We start from the raw sequence: 17,710 nt of genomic DNA, 5'->3' as shown, positions 1-17,710 counted from the left end.
CATTTACTGACACAAACATTTGTATCATCTGTTGTAGACCCCAATAAATAAAATAAAATAAGAACTCATTCTCAAAAAAGATAAACGCCATTCTTAAAATGTATAAACGAACAATAGTTTGATTAATATTGATTAGAGTGCACAATAGAAATAAAATAATTGAGAGAAGAAAAAGAGATATGTTATCTATCAAAACCCAGTTAGATTAACATTCATTGGATTGCACACTTTGTTTGTGTGGATATGTAGCACATTAACATTTTAATAGCACTTAATGACTGACTGAATGGAAATGACAATAAATGAAAATGTAAAACGAAAAAAGCGATCATGAAAATGTTTCCAAAAAATGAATAAAATGATTTTTGACCACTTTGTTGTTCAGATATATCACATATTTGTAACTAAATGATACATTAATTGAAACAAAACACGGTATAAACTGAGGAGTGACTCCCGTGAGGTTCATGTGTTTTCTTCACTCCGCTGGGAAACTGCTCTCATGTCAAGAAGCATGAGATCAGTGCATGCACTGCCTCGTCCAATCAGTGAGCGATACACAGTAAGGGGGCGGGGCGAGTGTCTGAGGATTTCATCGAAGGATGGTCTGGTGGTTCCTCGATTATAGCTCCTCCATTATCGCTCCTCGATCCTCCGGCAAAAATAAGGCCGTTGGGACGCTACTCAAGATGGCGCAGACAAATCAACTTCCGGTGAGACCGAGGAGCGAGGAAATGAAAAATAAGAGAAGTGAGAAGGGCCCTTGGCGTGCGTTGAAGCTTGCCGGTGGGCGTGTCTGAAACTCGACCAACAACCAATCGCATGAATCTCCCGCCCCGGACACACAAGCACGCGGTTTGATTGGCTAGAGCTTGTACTGCCATATGATTTGATTGGCTGACGCTTCCGTTGAAGCTTCAAAAGTTGAACATTGCTCAACTTTTGAAATGAGCAAAGAGAAGCGACGCGACCACAATGCAGTTCGGCAAAGTGTGACGTCACCCCATTCAAAGTGAATGGGCAGAAGTGTTGAAGCTTCGCCGCCGTGTGGACGGGCCGTAAGACGCAAGGAAAAGACGCAAGTGAGGGCCGAAGGATTGCATTTAAGAGAAGTGAGAAGCAGCCAGAGAATCAGCACTTTTGAAACAGGGCTGAAACAGAGGGGATTATGGGATGCTGCAATGATCTGTTTGGTATTTGGACACTTCAGAGACATGTTCTATATAACTTAGAACTATAATATATTGATGAAAAAGAGTATAATAGGGGGCCTTTAATGTTAGTCATCACCTGGGGAAGTTTTATGGTGATATCTGTTCGTATCACCCCCACCCCTCCTCCTCCTCTGACAGACAGCTCCTCCCAGCTGATCCTCCTCTCAGAGCTCCTGGAAACCTGTCCTCATTTCACACTGGCAGCACATACACACACACACACACCCACACCCACACCCACACACCCACACACACCCACACACACACACACACACACACACACACACACACACACACACACACACACACACACACACACACACACACAATTATGGGATGGAGCCGGGGGGAGGCTGACATCGTGTCTGCACGGTAAGAACACACACACACACACACACACACACACACACACACACACACACACACACACACACACACACACACACACATACTGGCTTACATCAAATCCTAGAGTCCATTTCATTTGCAGACTTTTCCTTCATTATGTTATTCTTGAATCATCCATTTTTAAACTTCACATGCATGATACATCTTGTTCTTCCCAAACTCTCCTCTCTCTCTCTCTATATATATATATATATGTATAAATTAACCAATATAAAGTATGCTTATTTTCAGTTTCATATTTGTATGTAGTGTCTCCACTGGGACATGTCTCCATGTGCTGCAACACCTCTTTTCACCCTCTGTCTGAAACCAGAGCCCAGTCTGCTCTGATTGGTTAGCTGGCCGGCTCTGTTGTGATTGGTCAACTGCTTAGAGATGTCCCGCCCCTTCACGTATATGTGATAGAGCTATAGCCAATATAAACACATGTGTCCATAGTGATGTCACTATGTTACGGAAGTAAACAAAGGAGTCAAATGGAGGCATTTCAGGCAGTATTGGAGAAACTTCCTCTGGAGGGAACACAGGGATTTTAGCCTTTGTAGACCATTTACATGCACACAAACCTAACACTCCAGGAGAGGGAAACCCCCCCAAAAAGCAGAATAGGACCCCTTTAAAAATGTTTTTATATATTTCAATGCGAATTATTTATTTTCTTGTCATGGAGAAAATATAATATATAACTTTTCCGTGTTTTCAGTCTGGTGTCGTCGATCCAGGCCATCATGGCTTCAGCAGCTGGATTTATCATCACCTCCTCCTGCAGGGACGTCATGGAGGACAGGTACGGACTCCATCTTGTGGGACATGATTCACCATCATTGTTAAGGACAAGGATTCCTTCACTGTTCATGGTTACGGACCTTTTTACCGGGTCTCCCCTCCCCTCTCATTTAAAGAGTTAAAAACAGCGGATATAGTTTACAGATCAGAGTTTCTCTCTGTTCTGCTAACACTAACTAAGTTAGCTCAACTTGTGTCTTTGATGATTAAAATCCTTCATATTGTTAAAAATATAGAGTAAAAAGCCACCAAGATCTAAAGAGTAAATAGTATAGTATTGTAAAAATGTGTCTTAAACTGGGTTAAAAGTCTATATATTAGAGCTCCTGGCTGACATCGATTACACATGTTAAAAGGGGATCTAATGCCATTAATTAATGAGAAACATATATGCGGTTCCTTTATAAAAAATATCACTTTTTTTATTAACCAAGTTTTCCATTCATAAATGTGTGAGTTTAATCGAAAAGAATCTGAGAATTTTTATATTATTGTTTTGATTTTGATTTGTAAAATCCTATCTTTAAACTTTGTTTATTCCGATGATTTCTTATCCAGGAATTACCCCCCTCCCAATGCTCTATACATTTTTAAATATTTAATTTACGATGGCCATAAACACATATTAAATGCATTATTAACTTTATTTAAATGACACATTTATCTAACTAACTAACTAATTAATTAACTCTTTCAACTTGATATATAACATTGGATAATTTTCAAGATAACACAAGGGGTTTTGAGGATTGATGAACATCAGAAATTAAATTGAATATTGCCAGCATTATATTAGCAATTGTCGGTAATGTAAAAATAGGAACATGGTTGCCAGTATTAAAATAAACACATTTCACACTACTGGTGTGTACAAACCAAACCTCAGTGTGTGTGTAATCTAATTAACAACGTGAGCTATTTCAGTCAGTAAGAAGCTGTCAGAGCTCAGTAATCCTGCACGCTGAGCATGATGGGAAACGCTGTGAGGACGGAGAGTTCATCCGAGGTTTCCTCTGCTGCTCCTTCATTTCTCTGTCAAAGTGAACATTTGGTTAACAAATCACAGCGCAGACGCACAGAGAACAAATAACATTGTGACATACAAACACAACCTTAACAAACAATGCTCTCGGCTTTGTTTACACTTTTATCTTCGAGAACATTTCCTTCAAAGAAACTGACCTGCAGCTATTTGTTAGTTATCTTGTTTTCAAAGGGCCCGATATGCTTTTTAGGGTTTCCCTCTCCTGTAGTGTGTGATATAGGTTTGTGTGCATGTAAATGGTCTGCAGAGGCTAAAACCCCATGGAAGTTTCTGTCCCACACTCCCCCCCCCTTCCTGAAACGCCTTCATTGGACTCCTTTGTTTACATAATGACATCACCATGTAACACTTGCGCTTCTATTGGCTAGCGCTCAAACACATATGATAGGCTAAGGGGCGGGACATCTCTAAGCAGTTGACCAATCACAATAGAGCCGGCCAGCTAACCAATCAGAGCAGACTGGGCTCTGGTTTCAGACAGAGGGTGAAAAGAGGTGCTGCAGACCAGGCAGTATGAGAACAATAAAGAGCTTTTTGAACATTAGAGCATGGAGACATGTCACAGGAGAGACACTACATACTGATATGAACCTATAGATGAGAGTAACACATGCGTCACTTCCGGGCAAAAAGTACGGCTCCGCCCACTTTTGGGGGAAAACAAAGCTGTCATTTGAATGGCGGTCAATACAAATTCTGAAGTTGTTGCCAATCCGATCAGACATTTTTAAAACTGTGGATTTTTTCTGTGGACTAAATACAAACATGAACCTGAGAATGAGCACAATAATTAAACAAAGTAAAAAAGTAAACCTTCAGTTAACCCACCGATATCATTCAAATTTACATTTACAACAAAGATGTCCAGAGTGATACAAGAGGGTTAATGTGTTCATTTGAAAACAAACACATTCTATGGAAGCTAAATATTGTTTAAAGGTCCCATGTCGTGCTTTTCCGGTTATTACCCGTCCCCTTGTGTGTTATGAAGATTTGTATGCATGTAAACGGTGTGCAGTCAAAACCCTCAAAGTACACCATGTCGCGAGTAAAACTATAACACAGAAAATACCTCCCCAAAACGCCTCGTTGGAGATACGTCATTGTCCATTTGATTCTTCCGGGTACGCATCAGGGGCAGTTCTAGGGGGGGCCAGTGCCCCCTAACACTGACCTCTGACCCCCCTGTGGCCCCCCTAACAATGTATATATATTTTAAATGTATATTTTCTGGTACTCGGTTTGCCAAAAACCGCAAGATTTTGTTGCTGTAATGTGAGATTGTGCAGACACCCTTATGTAAAGTAGAGATGTAACTGTTCATTGCCTTTATTTTTTATCTAAATATGGTGTTAGTGCAAACATTGCACTATAACTTAAGCTGAAGCTAACAGTAATAACTATAACATCTATCTGAAATAAATAAGTGTACTGAAACAAATACCAATAACTGTATTGCATTGTTTTCTTATGCTCAATTACTTCCTACTGTCTAGTTCTCTTTTTCGTCCTGCATTTATTGTGCCCCCCTCAGAAAATAACTGCCCCCCCAGTGGCCCCCCCAGTCAAATTGGTCTAGAACCGCCACTGGTACGCATCATGTCATCCGTACCCGGAACAAAATGGACCAATCCGTGGAGCCGTTACGTTACGTCCGCGGAGCCGTTACGTTAAGCCCCCGCTGATTGGTCCAAATTGACCAATCCACGGACTTCCTCACACACTCAGTGCAGGCAGCTCTGCTGATTTCTCCTCCCTGGCTGCAGGCTGATAACAGACAGTTGGGATCACGGCGAAATTCTCTGCAGACTGATTCTCACAGCGTTTATCAACCTTTTTCTTACTCAATATCAAGCCACACTTATTGTTTTTACTTCGGCTGTGACTTTGTGTGTGCTCAGGATGAGTTTGGCTGTGTTTCGCTGTGTATCGCTAAACAAGGAAATTATGGAGGTTATTCCCTATCTTTATTCAAGAGCGTGGTATTTAAATTTGAGAGCATACTTTATTGATTTCTTTCCTTCAGACCCTGTCCTCGCACTCAAATAGTGCCTGCTTGCACTTAGATTTGCTCTGCTTCTGCTCAAACTGTACGCTTGCACTCAGATATATTGCTGCTTACAGATTTGTTCTGCTCTCAGATTTATTCTGTGCGCGCTCGAAACTTTTGTGCAACAATCCTGTCAAAATCCCTCAACCAATAGGAGGCCAGGTGTCCTTGCGGGTGCGTTCGCTTTACTTATTACAGCGTCCCGTAAGGGCGGTTACTCTTTGGTTTATAAACTCCCGCCCTCCATGGCTTTATAACATAGCATGTACTGCACTTGTTTGATTTACAACTACCTTACATAATAGCTACGTTCAGTGGCGGACTGGGACTAAAAATCAGCCCGGGAATAAAATAAAATCGTCCCTCCGTTGCCTTGCGAGGTGGTTGCTATGCAACAACAATAACAGATAGCGAAAGTCGTCGTTTAGGTGCTTTTTTTTTCTGGAGATAAGCACTTCTCAATCCACTCCTCCATAGTAAGGCCATCCCCGGAGGTCGAATTAACCTTAAATGTTTCCATTTTAAGCTTTGTTAGTTAGTTAGTTAGTTAGTTAGTTAGTTTCGTGACGGACGTAATGTAACAGTTGTAACGGTTCTCAGACGCGGAGGGATACTGATTTGTGAAAAGTAACAACAACTATTCCCTGGATATACGCTCATTATATCACGGCTAAGAAACATCAGCTTGCTTGATTTGACTTGTCCGTTTTATAAACATATACTAACTGTGCTTAACCCCCCCCCCCCCCCCAAAAGTTGTAAATCAAACAATATGAATTTATATCCGCAGAAGATCATAGTAAAGGGGAATATTCCTACAATCAAAGTGCATCAAATGTTGATTGATAATCTACCTTCTGTTTCTGACCTTTCCTCATCATTTCCTGTTTGCTTCTCAGCCATTGGCTGACGGACAACTACATCCTGTTTGCTACGCCGTACTTTGTCTACGACATCTACGCCATGTTCCTGTGCTACCGTCACAGGCTGCAGGTCAAAGGTCACGAGGAGGAGGAGGGGGAGAAGGGGATTCGGTGGGCGTCTGTGGGGGGGTACCTGCGCAGAGAGAAGTTGATGGTGCTGCATCACATCTTCATGGTCACCTGCTGCTTCCCCGCTTCACAGGTTACTATTATTTGTTATTATTGCACGGCCAGGTTGAACACTTGATGCTGATTGGTTAATTTGGACATTGTATGTTCTGTTATTCTGTATAACAGTCCCAAAGTCCAGTTCATTCAATAACGTCTGCTATGTCCAAAAAACACGTTTATTTCCTGTAGCTCCATCAGAAAACACTATAGCAATTTTCTTAAATATGTATTTTATATTTGTGGATAGCACAACAAATTGGATTCATCATGGCTAAATAGTAATGAGGGGTTACGTATGGTAACCCTTGTTATATAAGCACAGGTGTAGCCCTCTACTGGACTCTATGGGTACTACCCCTTGATCATATCATGCAAGCATTCATCCACTGAGACTTCTATAGACGTAGCCGGCCCCGGGGTGGGCCTACCTGAATGCGCGCGCGCATCCCATCGAATAAAAGGAGGCTTCGCCTCCTGACTGTCATCGTACACCTCTCTTTATCGAGCAGCATAGGACCGACAGGGCCCCGAGCAGAGGGCTCCGTCTGTGCTTATATACAAGGGTTACCATATGTAACCCCTCGTTATATCTCTCACAGGCTCCGATCTATACACGCGCTGTCGTCCAATAACATCGTTCCACTCCACTGCCCCTGACCGGCTTTCTGGTTAGCAGCCGCTGCACCTCATTCTCCTCTACCTCGGTTGTAACCGTGGAGAAGTCTGGGCAGCGGCTGACAGAGCACACTCTGACGCGCTTACCTCGCGAAAAGTGTGCTCGGAAAACAGTGCTGAGGTATTCACTGTCCGACTCACACAAGCAGCTGATGCATATCCCCAGTTCCCTTAGCCTAAGTGAATGTGTGTCAGTCTGAATTGACACTGTTTGGTATCACAACGCTGTTATGAAAGTTTCTCTGGTATAAAACGGGTGATGTTAGCATAGCAACCGAAGCTAAACTGACTACTTGCATCCGATAGCTGCAATAATACAAAACAACACGTCTGCCTCTCTCCACAATGATCGATAACAGCGAACGGATGGTCAAAGTAAGGCACAAATAAACAGAATCACACGAAGCCTGGTTAGTGTTGCCTGACTTTATAAAGTGTGTTTATAGGCACTACTGCTTGTAGGCAGGCATGACAGTCGACCCATGGGAGGTGGGTTTAGTTTCCTGCGCGCCTCGACGTAAGAGAGACGTAAGCGACGTCACCTCTTAGCTCCAAAGCTCTTGCCTCTGGACCGACAATTTTTTGGAGCTGGAAATGAAGCGGATTCCGGAGCTAAGAGCCGGGGCAGCTCCGGTGTGAACTGGAAAACCCGGCGCTTTTCAGGCTCTAGCTCCGAGCCGGAGCTGAAAAGGCGCTGTTGTGAAAGGGGCATCAGACACGCGTGAGGAGTGCGTATGGACTATAGTGTGGAGGGCTCTCCCCTCCTGCCCTAAAGCAGGGGGAAACAGTCCTCCAGCCCCGTATGGGCCCAGTGTGCGCCACGTCCCCCGGGAAAAAACGTAAGCGCATTACATCCGGGGAGGGGGTCAGATGCCCACTGACCCCCTCCCTCCTCACCAGTCCTGTGTTGCCCCAGCAAGCACAGACGATGAAAAGGAGCCAGACATGTCCAAGAGATAAAAGTTTATGAAGGGGCCTGGCGTTGACCAAGACGGCGCTGTGTATATGTCCTCCACACTCACGCCGTGGGGAAGGCTCTCCCCGCCTGTCCGTAGATATGTGCAATGCACTCGCAGAGCCATCCTGCCAGGCGCTTCTTAGACAGAGCTTTGCCGGCCACCGCCCCCAAAGCACACAAACAGATGTTCAGTGCGTCTAAAGCAGTAACCACCAACTGGCGGCCCGCGGGCCACATCCGGCCCGCCAGACATTCTCATCCGGCCCGCACGACTGGGGTGACTGTGGCGTTGACGGAGTGGTTACTGCGTTCGCCCCCCACCCATTTTTTTTTTTACAACGTAAGGTGCAGTACTGTAGTGGCTGTGGTGGAAGGTTCACCTCTGCTCCGCGTGTCCCTTGATGACTGATGAGCTGGTCAAATTATAAAAGAAGGAACTCAAAGCACCAGGATAAAGGTTAAACAATAATCTGTTTTAATGGTAAAAGCAACAATACACAATACAGAGCACTCTGCAATAGTAAAAAATACAGAGTACTCCGGGCTGAATTCTACTACCGTGTGATATACGTACCACGACAGTCAGTCAGAAGACAGCGCCGAGTATGAACATTGGAACAGCTTAAATACAAATTATGTGGGAGGAGTTGTGGTGGCTGCTCCTCCCTAGCTATTTGTTATTGGTGATTTCACTTCTGGGCAAGCCCTAGACCGTGAGCTGGTAGTTCTCCATTGGCCAGTTTCACTTCTGGGCGGGACCCGAGGCAATGAGTCAGCAGTTGTTGACTCCGCCCCATTTTCTTACAAGGAGATGTGATTAACAGATGACCAATGTATAGCTGGGATCACACACACACACACACACACACACACACACACACACACACACACACACACACACACGCACACACATCTTATCATGCAGCCTATCACACAAATGTCACATGTTTTTCTCTCTGAAAGCTACACTTGTATGTTTAAACGTCCTCGTCTCATGACATCCATAGGATTAGTCAACTAATAAAGGTTAACTGTTCTTATATCCTAAGGCCTTCTCTGAACTTCCTTCCACCCCGAAGTCAGCCCACTTAGAATGAATACATCTATTGATAACTCAGAAGGACCATTGTCTCTCTAACTGTGTGACTTAATAACACACATCATCTCATGGCCTCTTCTAACATCTGGAAACTGCAATCAAAGTATAGTTTATATTGAGAAGGTCCAATAATTGACATAATATTTCCTCCTTTTATTAATTTAAGTTTCCAGATCATACAAAAAACTCTTACGGAGCGTCCACACTACAGCTCCAAACAATAGCTTGGAGCTGGGCGTGTCTGGAGCTTGGGGATTTTATTCAAGCAACACGACCAACAACCAATCACATGAATCTCCCGCCCCCGACATACAAAGCAAAAACCCCCGGGGATTTTATGCGAGCAATATATATATATAAACTCCCCAAACAGGCGAAAACCTACCAGTTTCCCCCACTGTCTCTGCCACCTCCCTCCATGCCTGGTTCCTCCGGTTTGTATCCGGTAGGTGAAGAGGGTCTGGTCATACAAAACCGGGTGATTTGCTACGGCGATAGTTAGTTTCTCCTCCAACTTTTTTTGAAATATAGAAATGAACGGCGGGATATCTCTCCCAGCTTAGACGCGGTTTGGTTGGCTACGGCTTCAGCTGTCAGATTTTGGGAAACGGGATTTGATTGGCTGGTGCTGGCTACTCCGGCATCTCAGGCGACAGAAGTTGAACATTGTTCAACTTCTGTCGCCTGAGACGCCTCGCTCTGCTACCCACAATTCAGTTCGGCGAAAAAGCGCGGCTACGTGACGTCACCCCATTGAAAGTGAATGGGCAGATTGGAGCAGATTGGAGCTTTCGACGCTGTCGACGCTGTAGTGTAGACGGGCCGTTACAGATAACCTACTGAGTTCCGCCCTTGAAAGCCCAAAATGACTTTCGGAAAAATACTTATCAACGGGTAATCATTTTACTCAAGGCAGAAATCACAGGCTGCACTGTACCTTACCTACTCACAAATAGCCACAAAAACATCTTTTAATTATAACACCAAAGTGGAAGAAAAGACCATTTGCGCTACTTACAATGGGACATCATTTTAGGAATATTCAAGTTTAACACACATCCTATATATCAGGTGACATAATTAAAATGAATATAACAGAAATACGCTGTATTAAACTTTCTGCTATAACACGTTACTTTACCACAGAGGCAGCAGCTGCGGGACAGTAGACTGCGTACTGCGAAACCTTCCCTGCCTTGAAGAAGAAGTGATCCTTCGTTGTGAAGAGTCTGCTTTGTGCGCTCTGCACCACAGCAGTAGCCCTGCTGCGACAGAGTCCAACAGAGAGGCAGGAGCTGCGGACAGCAGCCTAGAAGCAGGGTTGGTTGTAACAGAATACATGTAACGGCGTTACGTAATCAGAATACAAAAATCAAGTAGGCTAACTGTATTCAGCTGGCGTTACATTTGAAAAACGAGTAATCTGATTACAGTTACTTTCGTAAACCTGAAGTGAATACATTTTGGAATACTTATCGGAATTATTGGTGGAAAAGTTTCCTCACAAAATGTAATATTCATTACCGGCAGAACTGTGTGCATTGCAGCATGTCTGTGAGCAAGAGAGAGTTGCAGCGTGTCTGTGAGGCCCCGCCCCCGCACGCAGATGAGAGAGATAGATCTCTTTTAAAATATATTGAAAGTTAGAAACGGAGATGGTTAGATAAAATGTGCAAGATAACGTTTATGTAGCATTTCTTTATTGTCGAAATGATGACATTTATAACGGGATCAAATCAAAGTGAATGGCCTGCTGCTGCTGAAGGCATGGGGCAAGTGACTGGAAAAAGTTTTAAAAGTTATTACATCGTTTCAAATAAATAATAATATAATTCATTCTATTTAGGGGCGCCTTTCAAAGCACACCTTACAATTCATAACATATTCCAAGGAAAGGTTTTAAGACAGTACAAAGAATGCAGTCCGGGTGATGTTTTTTATGTGTGGTGCAGATGAGAGGGAGCTGTCCAGAATGACACCAAGATGTTGTGTTTGAGTTCTTGATAAGCCATTAAAACAGTAAAACAAGTGTCTCCTGTTCACCAAAACATACTCATCTGTTATGGAAAAAGAAAGTGTTCCAAAAGTATTCTAAAAGTAATCTGAATTCGTTTCAGTACTTTCAGAGCATGTATTCAGTAATCAGTAACTGATTACATTTACAAAGTAACCCTGCCTAGAAGTGATCCTTCGTTAGCGTGAAGAGTCTGCTAAGCTTTATGCGGTCCGCAGTACCTGAGCGTGCTCCACTAGCACCCCACTAGCTGTCTTCCACGACAGTGCTTTCAGGGAGGAGAGCTCCAGAGGCTCAAATGGTTCTGTGACCAAAGCCTCGAGCACCAGCGGCAGGTCCCACTGTGGGGCGGAGGCGTGCACTACTGGGCGCAGCCTCCTGACCCCCTGTAAAAACCGCTCCATCAGTGGTTGACTAAAGGCTGACCTGCCACCTAATCCCTCATGGCAGGACGAGATGGCTGCTGCATACACCTTCACTGTGGAATGAGCCAGCCCTCTGTCCACCAGTAACTGTAAGTAGGATAAAATAGAGCCCAACTCACAAGATAGGGGCTCTATTCTCCGCTCCTCACACCATCGCTGGAAGCCCAGCCACTTCGGCCTGTAACAGGCTGTGGTGGATCCCGCTCTAGCTGCCTGGATAGACTGAATAACTCTCCCCCCTGTCTCAGCCTGTCCCTCTCAGGAGCCAAGCCTGGAGTGGGTAACTCCCTGATTGCACCTGCCTCTTGAGACATCGCCCTCCAGAACTGGAGAATCGCCCAGGGCTGGCCCACCTTCATCTGTGTCATCTCTGAGTACCACGGCGCCCCGACGCGATCCGGCGCTACTAGAATGACTGACAGGTGTTCTGGCCTCACTCTCCCCAGGAGGGGGAGAATGAGACGCAGCGGTGAGATCATCCCGGTCCTATTTTGACAGTGCGGGCAAACCTAGCCACATGTGACGCGACGCCACGGTGGCCAGGGACATCACACATCCGGCTGCGGTAGCCATACCGTAGGCCAGATTATTCATCTGGCCCACGCAGCGGTCCAAGTAATCGCTGCCGTCCGGAGGCGGGGATGTCCTGCTGAGGGGTGATCAGCGAGACCCCCTACATGCCGAGATTACTGGCCACTGCTGCCATCTGCGCTCAGAGCCTGAACATCTTATCCAGATATTCCAGGATTTCACGGTCACGCGGCAGGGGGAGCAGAGGCTTTCTCCCCTCTGCCCACCCGGCTGCCTGCAGAAGCAGATGGGCCGCCAGGCTCTCATCCTGGGGGGGGCACACCACCGGCCTCGGTGGCAGCGGTGGGGGGAGCGGTAAGCCTACTACGCGCTCCGCCGCCATAGTCATCACCGCCGGGAAGTCCTGCCGCGCAGACCTGTGCTGCGGATCGTCCTGGAGGCCGCCGGAAGCATCGGACAACGAGGTGTCGTCCCTCTCCCCGACGAACGGGGCCGCCCGGTCCGCTGGCATGGCGAACGCGAAGGGCACTCCGTCATCGTGCTCCTCCATCTCCACCACCTCGAGGTCCGGGTCCTCCGCCACACCTATAGAGTGGTGAAGTCACTCCCATCCACTTCCGGTCCATGGGACCTTATTTCGTAAAAATAGTGTATTGAAGTCAATGGAGAGAGAAAACGTATCTTTCGATCCCGTTTGAATTGTGCCATGAATTACACATAATGTTTGTCAATCTTAAAAAATGATTTCCATGTCAAAAAAGTCACAGTTTGTCGTAAAACTGTTGAAATATAAGACTATGACAAATATACAACTAGAAAGACTACAAATCCCAGAGTCGCGTACGTGATGTCACAATTGTTTTCCTCCACTAAGAGATAGCTAAGATAAGATAACTTTAACAAGATGCCTGTGTGCTTAGTACCAGGTTGTTATCATGCCAGCAATGGGTCTTGCTCGTTCTTTCGCTTCATGCTATCTGCACAAATGGTTGACATTAAACATTAAAAAGACCAGGAAGTTCAGAGAGAATCAACGGAAGGCAGGCAGGCAGCTTTGCATGACATTCTTCTGGACTTGTTTCATTGTGGTGATAGTGAGGGTAGTCAATCGTTTTGTTGACAAGACAGTAGTTCAGGTTCAGGTTCAGGTTATTTATTTGTACCCGTAGGTAGATTCTGTTTGCAGAGAAAAATACAAGGGTTCCATCCTGACACTAAAAACAAACACAAACAACAGACACATCTCTAATAAAGGACTAGTAAAAGTATAAGTATACCCTGCTCAACCAAATCTCAAAAATATTTAAAAAACATTTTAAGAAGGAAAACACTAGTACAAACATGGACATTCAAAATTCACAATTCAAAATTAAATAAATAAATAAAAATAGGCATCTGTGTGACGCTCCTATTATGTGTGCAATAGCTGCTGGGATAAAACTGTTTTTATACCGCTTCGTTCTACTCCTTGGGACAAGTAACCTCCGGCCCGAAGGAAGAAGCTTGAATTCTGAGTGCAGAGCGTGGGAGTCATCGTCTAATATGGAGCTGGATAACCGCTGTAACTGCCTGAGGTACAGGGTCTCCAGGTTTAGCTGTGGCTCACCAATCAGTCTGCTGGACCACTTTACGATCTGACTCAGAGAGTTTCTGCTCTTCAAAATCAGGTTACCAAAAAGTAGTGACGGCCATCTTGGTGACGTGTGTGACGTGTGTTGTTCTGCGAGACCAGAGATGTAGTTCATTGAGTGTTTCACACAAACAAATGTGTTACTTCACAGTTTTACGACACATTATTTTTGTTTGACTTGCAAAATTATCTTTTAAATTGACAAACATCATATGTGTAATTCGTGGCACAATTCAAACGAGATCGAAAGATAATCTTTCTGTCCCCATTGACTTCAATACATAATTTTTCCGAAATAAGGTCCCATGGTCCACCGGAAGGGGAGGGACTTCGCAACTCTATAGAGTCCAGTAGAGGGCGGAGCCTGTGAGAGATATAACATAAAGAAAAGCAAAAAAGGAGAACAAAACCAAGAAAACAGTGTACAGGAAAAGAGGTTAAAGACTTACACAAACATAAGAACATAATACAGACTTAGTAGAGTAATATCACTCAAAGTGTGTGTGTGTGTGTGTGTGTGTGTGTGTGTGTGTGTGTGTGTGTGTGTGTGTGTGTGTGTGTGTGTGTGTGTGTGTGTGTGTGTGTGTGTGTGTGTGTGTGTGTGTGTGTGTGTGTGTGTGTGTGTGTGTGTGTGTGTGTGTGTGTGTGTGTGTGTGTGTGGGTCAGATGTGGCGTCAGGGGAAAGGAGATTTCTTCCAGGGTGTTTTGTTTCTGGCTGAGCTCAGCACCCCATTCGTCTGTCTTGGGAAAGTACTCATCCAGGTATACCAACCCTATACATAAATAAAGATATATATCTGTTAAAATATAATTATATGTTTTAAATGTCAAGATTACTTGGTAATACATGAATGATTTCAAGATACATTGGCTTATTATATATCACATTTAATATTAGAAAATCAAGACCTTAAAAAATACTTTTGCAATATTGTCCTGTCTGAGCCTCCGTACTTCCTCCCCTGTGGTCAGTACCAGCAGCAGCACACTGTGCTGCACAAAGTGAACGGAGTCCTGATGCTGCTCGCCTTCTTCTGCTGCCGGGTCCTACTCTTCCCTTACCTGTACTACGCCTATAGCAGGTAAAGTAACTCATTACTTCTAGTACTTCATTGTTCACTACTGTAATACATTTCAGAGGTAACTATTGTTTTATTTCACTACACTTAATTTATTTAACTTCAGCTTGAGTTACTTTTTATTATTGGTTATTATTTGCAAAATAGCCTACATTTTCAAATTATAAAAAAAGAACTGCGTTTTGAGGGAAACCATGTGCCATGTTCTTTGTTTAATTTATATTCTGTAAAAAAAATGTATTTTTAAATTATTTTAACAAAATATATTGTATAGAATAAGAAATATATATAAAAGAGCACATATATATTAAATATATTAAGCATAGAATTACAAATTATATAATAACATTTTTTTTTTTAAAAGGCCATATACATTAAATATATTTTCTGTATTTTTCAGAAATTGTGAAAAATCATACAGATATAATGTTTTAATTAAATATATAATTGATCACACTGGATGTATGTTCTTTGCAGTGAAAGTTGTGTTCTAATTTTATTTTATTTTAGCATCAATCACTTAATGGCAATTCAACAGATTGCTTTAATATGTTTTTAATACTAAAAAAACCCCTGTATTTTCTCCTATTTAATAACGGGAAAAACATTTATATATAATATAACAAAAATTGATACATTTTATTTTTTGTAGCAGGGGATGTAGGGGATGATTTAAAATATTATTTTAGCTTAATTTACACTTAATTACCTTTAGTATAGAAAGACAAATCACCTATGTGTTGAGGGTGTTTTTAGAACATTATTAGTTTTCAATCTAGTTACATGGAAAGATGTCCATAAATATGCTTTCCTTATAAAAACAAATACTTCTTTGCTAACTTCCTGTCAGGAGACAAACTGTTTAAAGACACAGCGCCATCCAGTGGCAGTTTGCGGGTGGTTGTTTTTTTTAGCTAAATCAGTGTTTTACAATCCTATCTAATATTTTTGCCATAGTTTCCTCACATTTTTTGTTGGTACATTAATGCTTCTTTTAGTTTTATAATTTATATTTTTATGTTTTTTAATTTTCTACTTGCTGTTATTTTTCCATTTTCTTTTAATTTCTCTTATCGTGTTTATGTGCACCAATATACACCATTTTAGTTGCACAATAATGTATCTTGCACTGATTTATTGCACTGTTTTATTTAGTTTTTACGTCTTCAGTGTTGTATGTTCCACTGTTGGAAGGAAGATGTTTTTTAGCCAAAAACTAAGCATTTGAATCATTGAGTTTGAATCAATGCAAATTCCATGAATGTGAAAACAGACTTCCTTTCAAAAAACTTCCCTCGGGGCCCCATGACCCCTTGTGAAGCTTAACTGCCACCGTGGGTCATGTTTTTACCACTGAATAGTAATGAGCATGATTCACTCTTTGTGTCTCAGGTATGCGTCCATCCCCGTGTACGTGGTGCCCCTGGTGGCCCCGTGGCAGTGCAACCTGGGGGCCGCCCTGCTGTGGCCCCTGCAGCTCTACTGGTTCACTCTGATCTGCAGAGGGGCTCTCCGCCTGTCCGCCGCCGGTGGATGCTCCAAATCAACGTGTAAAGCTGACAATGACTGCTGTCTGAGCTCCAGTAACGGCTGGAGGAAGAGAACATGAGACAACATAACGGTCTCTGCACATGTTCCGTTCACTTCAAAGGAAATCTCAAATCCTCAACAAGGGTCATTTCTGTTATGCAACACCATCTTTTTCCACATAACCTGCTTCCTCATTATTTTCTTGAACACTTCTGAGTTTAAGATGTTCTCTATTTTATATATACAGAATAAACCAATAAAATGTAATGAACATCAAAATAACTATTAACAGTAAAATACTCAAAATATGTATTTATTATTATTTTAAAGGCCATGGTAATTTCTGTTTAATTGTACATTATATGTACAGTCAATGATTGTATATATGTATCGGAAACAGCAATATCGAGTCATATGTAATTGGAAATAAAAACAGAAGTACATACAAAATTAAAAGGTAAATTAAAATGTTAACATGTGAACATAAATGAAAGAAAACATGCTAGTAAGTTAGTACAAAATGTTGAAATAAACAGAAACAAAACAACATAAATAAATAAATAAATAGGAAGTGTTGAAATACAAACAGAAAATATTGAAATGTAAAACAAAATAAATAAAGAATAAATAAGTAAATAATATATGGAAATATATACATAAATAGCTACAATAATGAATAGATATTATATATTTATTTACAAATTACAAAATATTAGTTTATTCTCTTACATATTTTTTCCCCCTGTGTATTGTTTTTATTTATTCATCTTTATGTTGTTAACATGTATATATTTTAATCTCTTTATTTTTACTTTTCTCCAAGCTGGTGCAGGTTAAACCAGTACCCCGACTCTTATACAATTACTAAATATCTAATAGTAATATTCTAATGATATCATTTGGGCTATAATATTGTGAGAATGCACTACTACATTGTTATAATTGAACTACATTTTATTGAATATTTTACATACTTTAACAGCATATTTTGTGTGGTATAGTACAATATTATTGTTTTGTAGTATACTAGTTTTACCTATTTAGACACATATGACTTTTAAAGTATTTATAATAGGAGTAGTGTCGTACCCTTTGTTTTTAAAACTAAATCACTTTTTTTCATTATTATTTTTACAACTGGTGCTTGTTTTATTAATTATATAATTAATAAC

The 17,710-nt window shown here is 42.2% G+C and overlaps 1 protein-coding gene across 1 annotated transcript; it reads left to right on the top strand.

Annotated features, from left to right (window-relative positions):
• Positions 1-1,545: 1,545 nt before the first annotated feature.
• On the top strand, positions 1,546-17,623 carry LOC117451576 (ceramide synthase-like). The gene is made up of 6 exons (XM_034089955.2): positions 1,546-1,586; positions 2,326-2,409; positions 6,403-6,628; positions 14,596-14,691; positions 14,902-15,011; positions 16,401-17,623. Exons 1-6 carry the CDS (start codon positions 1,546-1,548, stop codon positions 16,615-16,617), a joined length of 774 nt encoding a protein of 257 aa, XP_033945846.2. The 3' UTR covers positions 16,618-17,623.
• Positions 17,624-17,710: the final 87 nt, after the last annotated feature.

The sequence above is a fragment of the Pseudochaenichthys georgianus genome, chromosome 8, assembly GCF_902827115.2.
Source record: "Pseudochaenichthys georgianus chromosome 8, fPseGeo1.2, whole genome shotgun sequence".
Classification (NCBI taxonomy): domain Eukaryota; kingdom Metazoa; phylum Chordata; class Actinopteri; order Perciformes; family Channichthyidae; genus Pseudochaenichthys; species Pseudochaenichthys georgianus.
The sequence above is the reverse complement of the archived record's forward strand: the minus strand, read 5'-3'. Positions and strand labels throughout refer to the sequence as shown.

What these genes read in the sequence shown, in the direction of transcription:
- LOC117451576 (XM_034089955.2), top strand. Translation starts at nt 1,546, where the DNA reads ATGGGATGGAGCCGGGGGGAGGCTGACATCGTGTCTGCACG. An exon ending in TTGGGAAAGTACTCATCCAG is followed by an intron (nt 14,692 to 14,901) that starts GTATACCAACCC and finishes CCCTGTGGTCAG; the next exon opens with TACCAGCAGCAGCACACTGT. An exon ending in CTGTACTACGCCTATAGCAG is followed by an intron (nt 15,012 to 16,400) that starts GTAAAGTAACTC and finishes TTTGTGTCTCAG; the next exon opens with GTATGCGTCCATCCCCGTGT.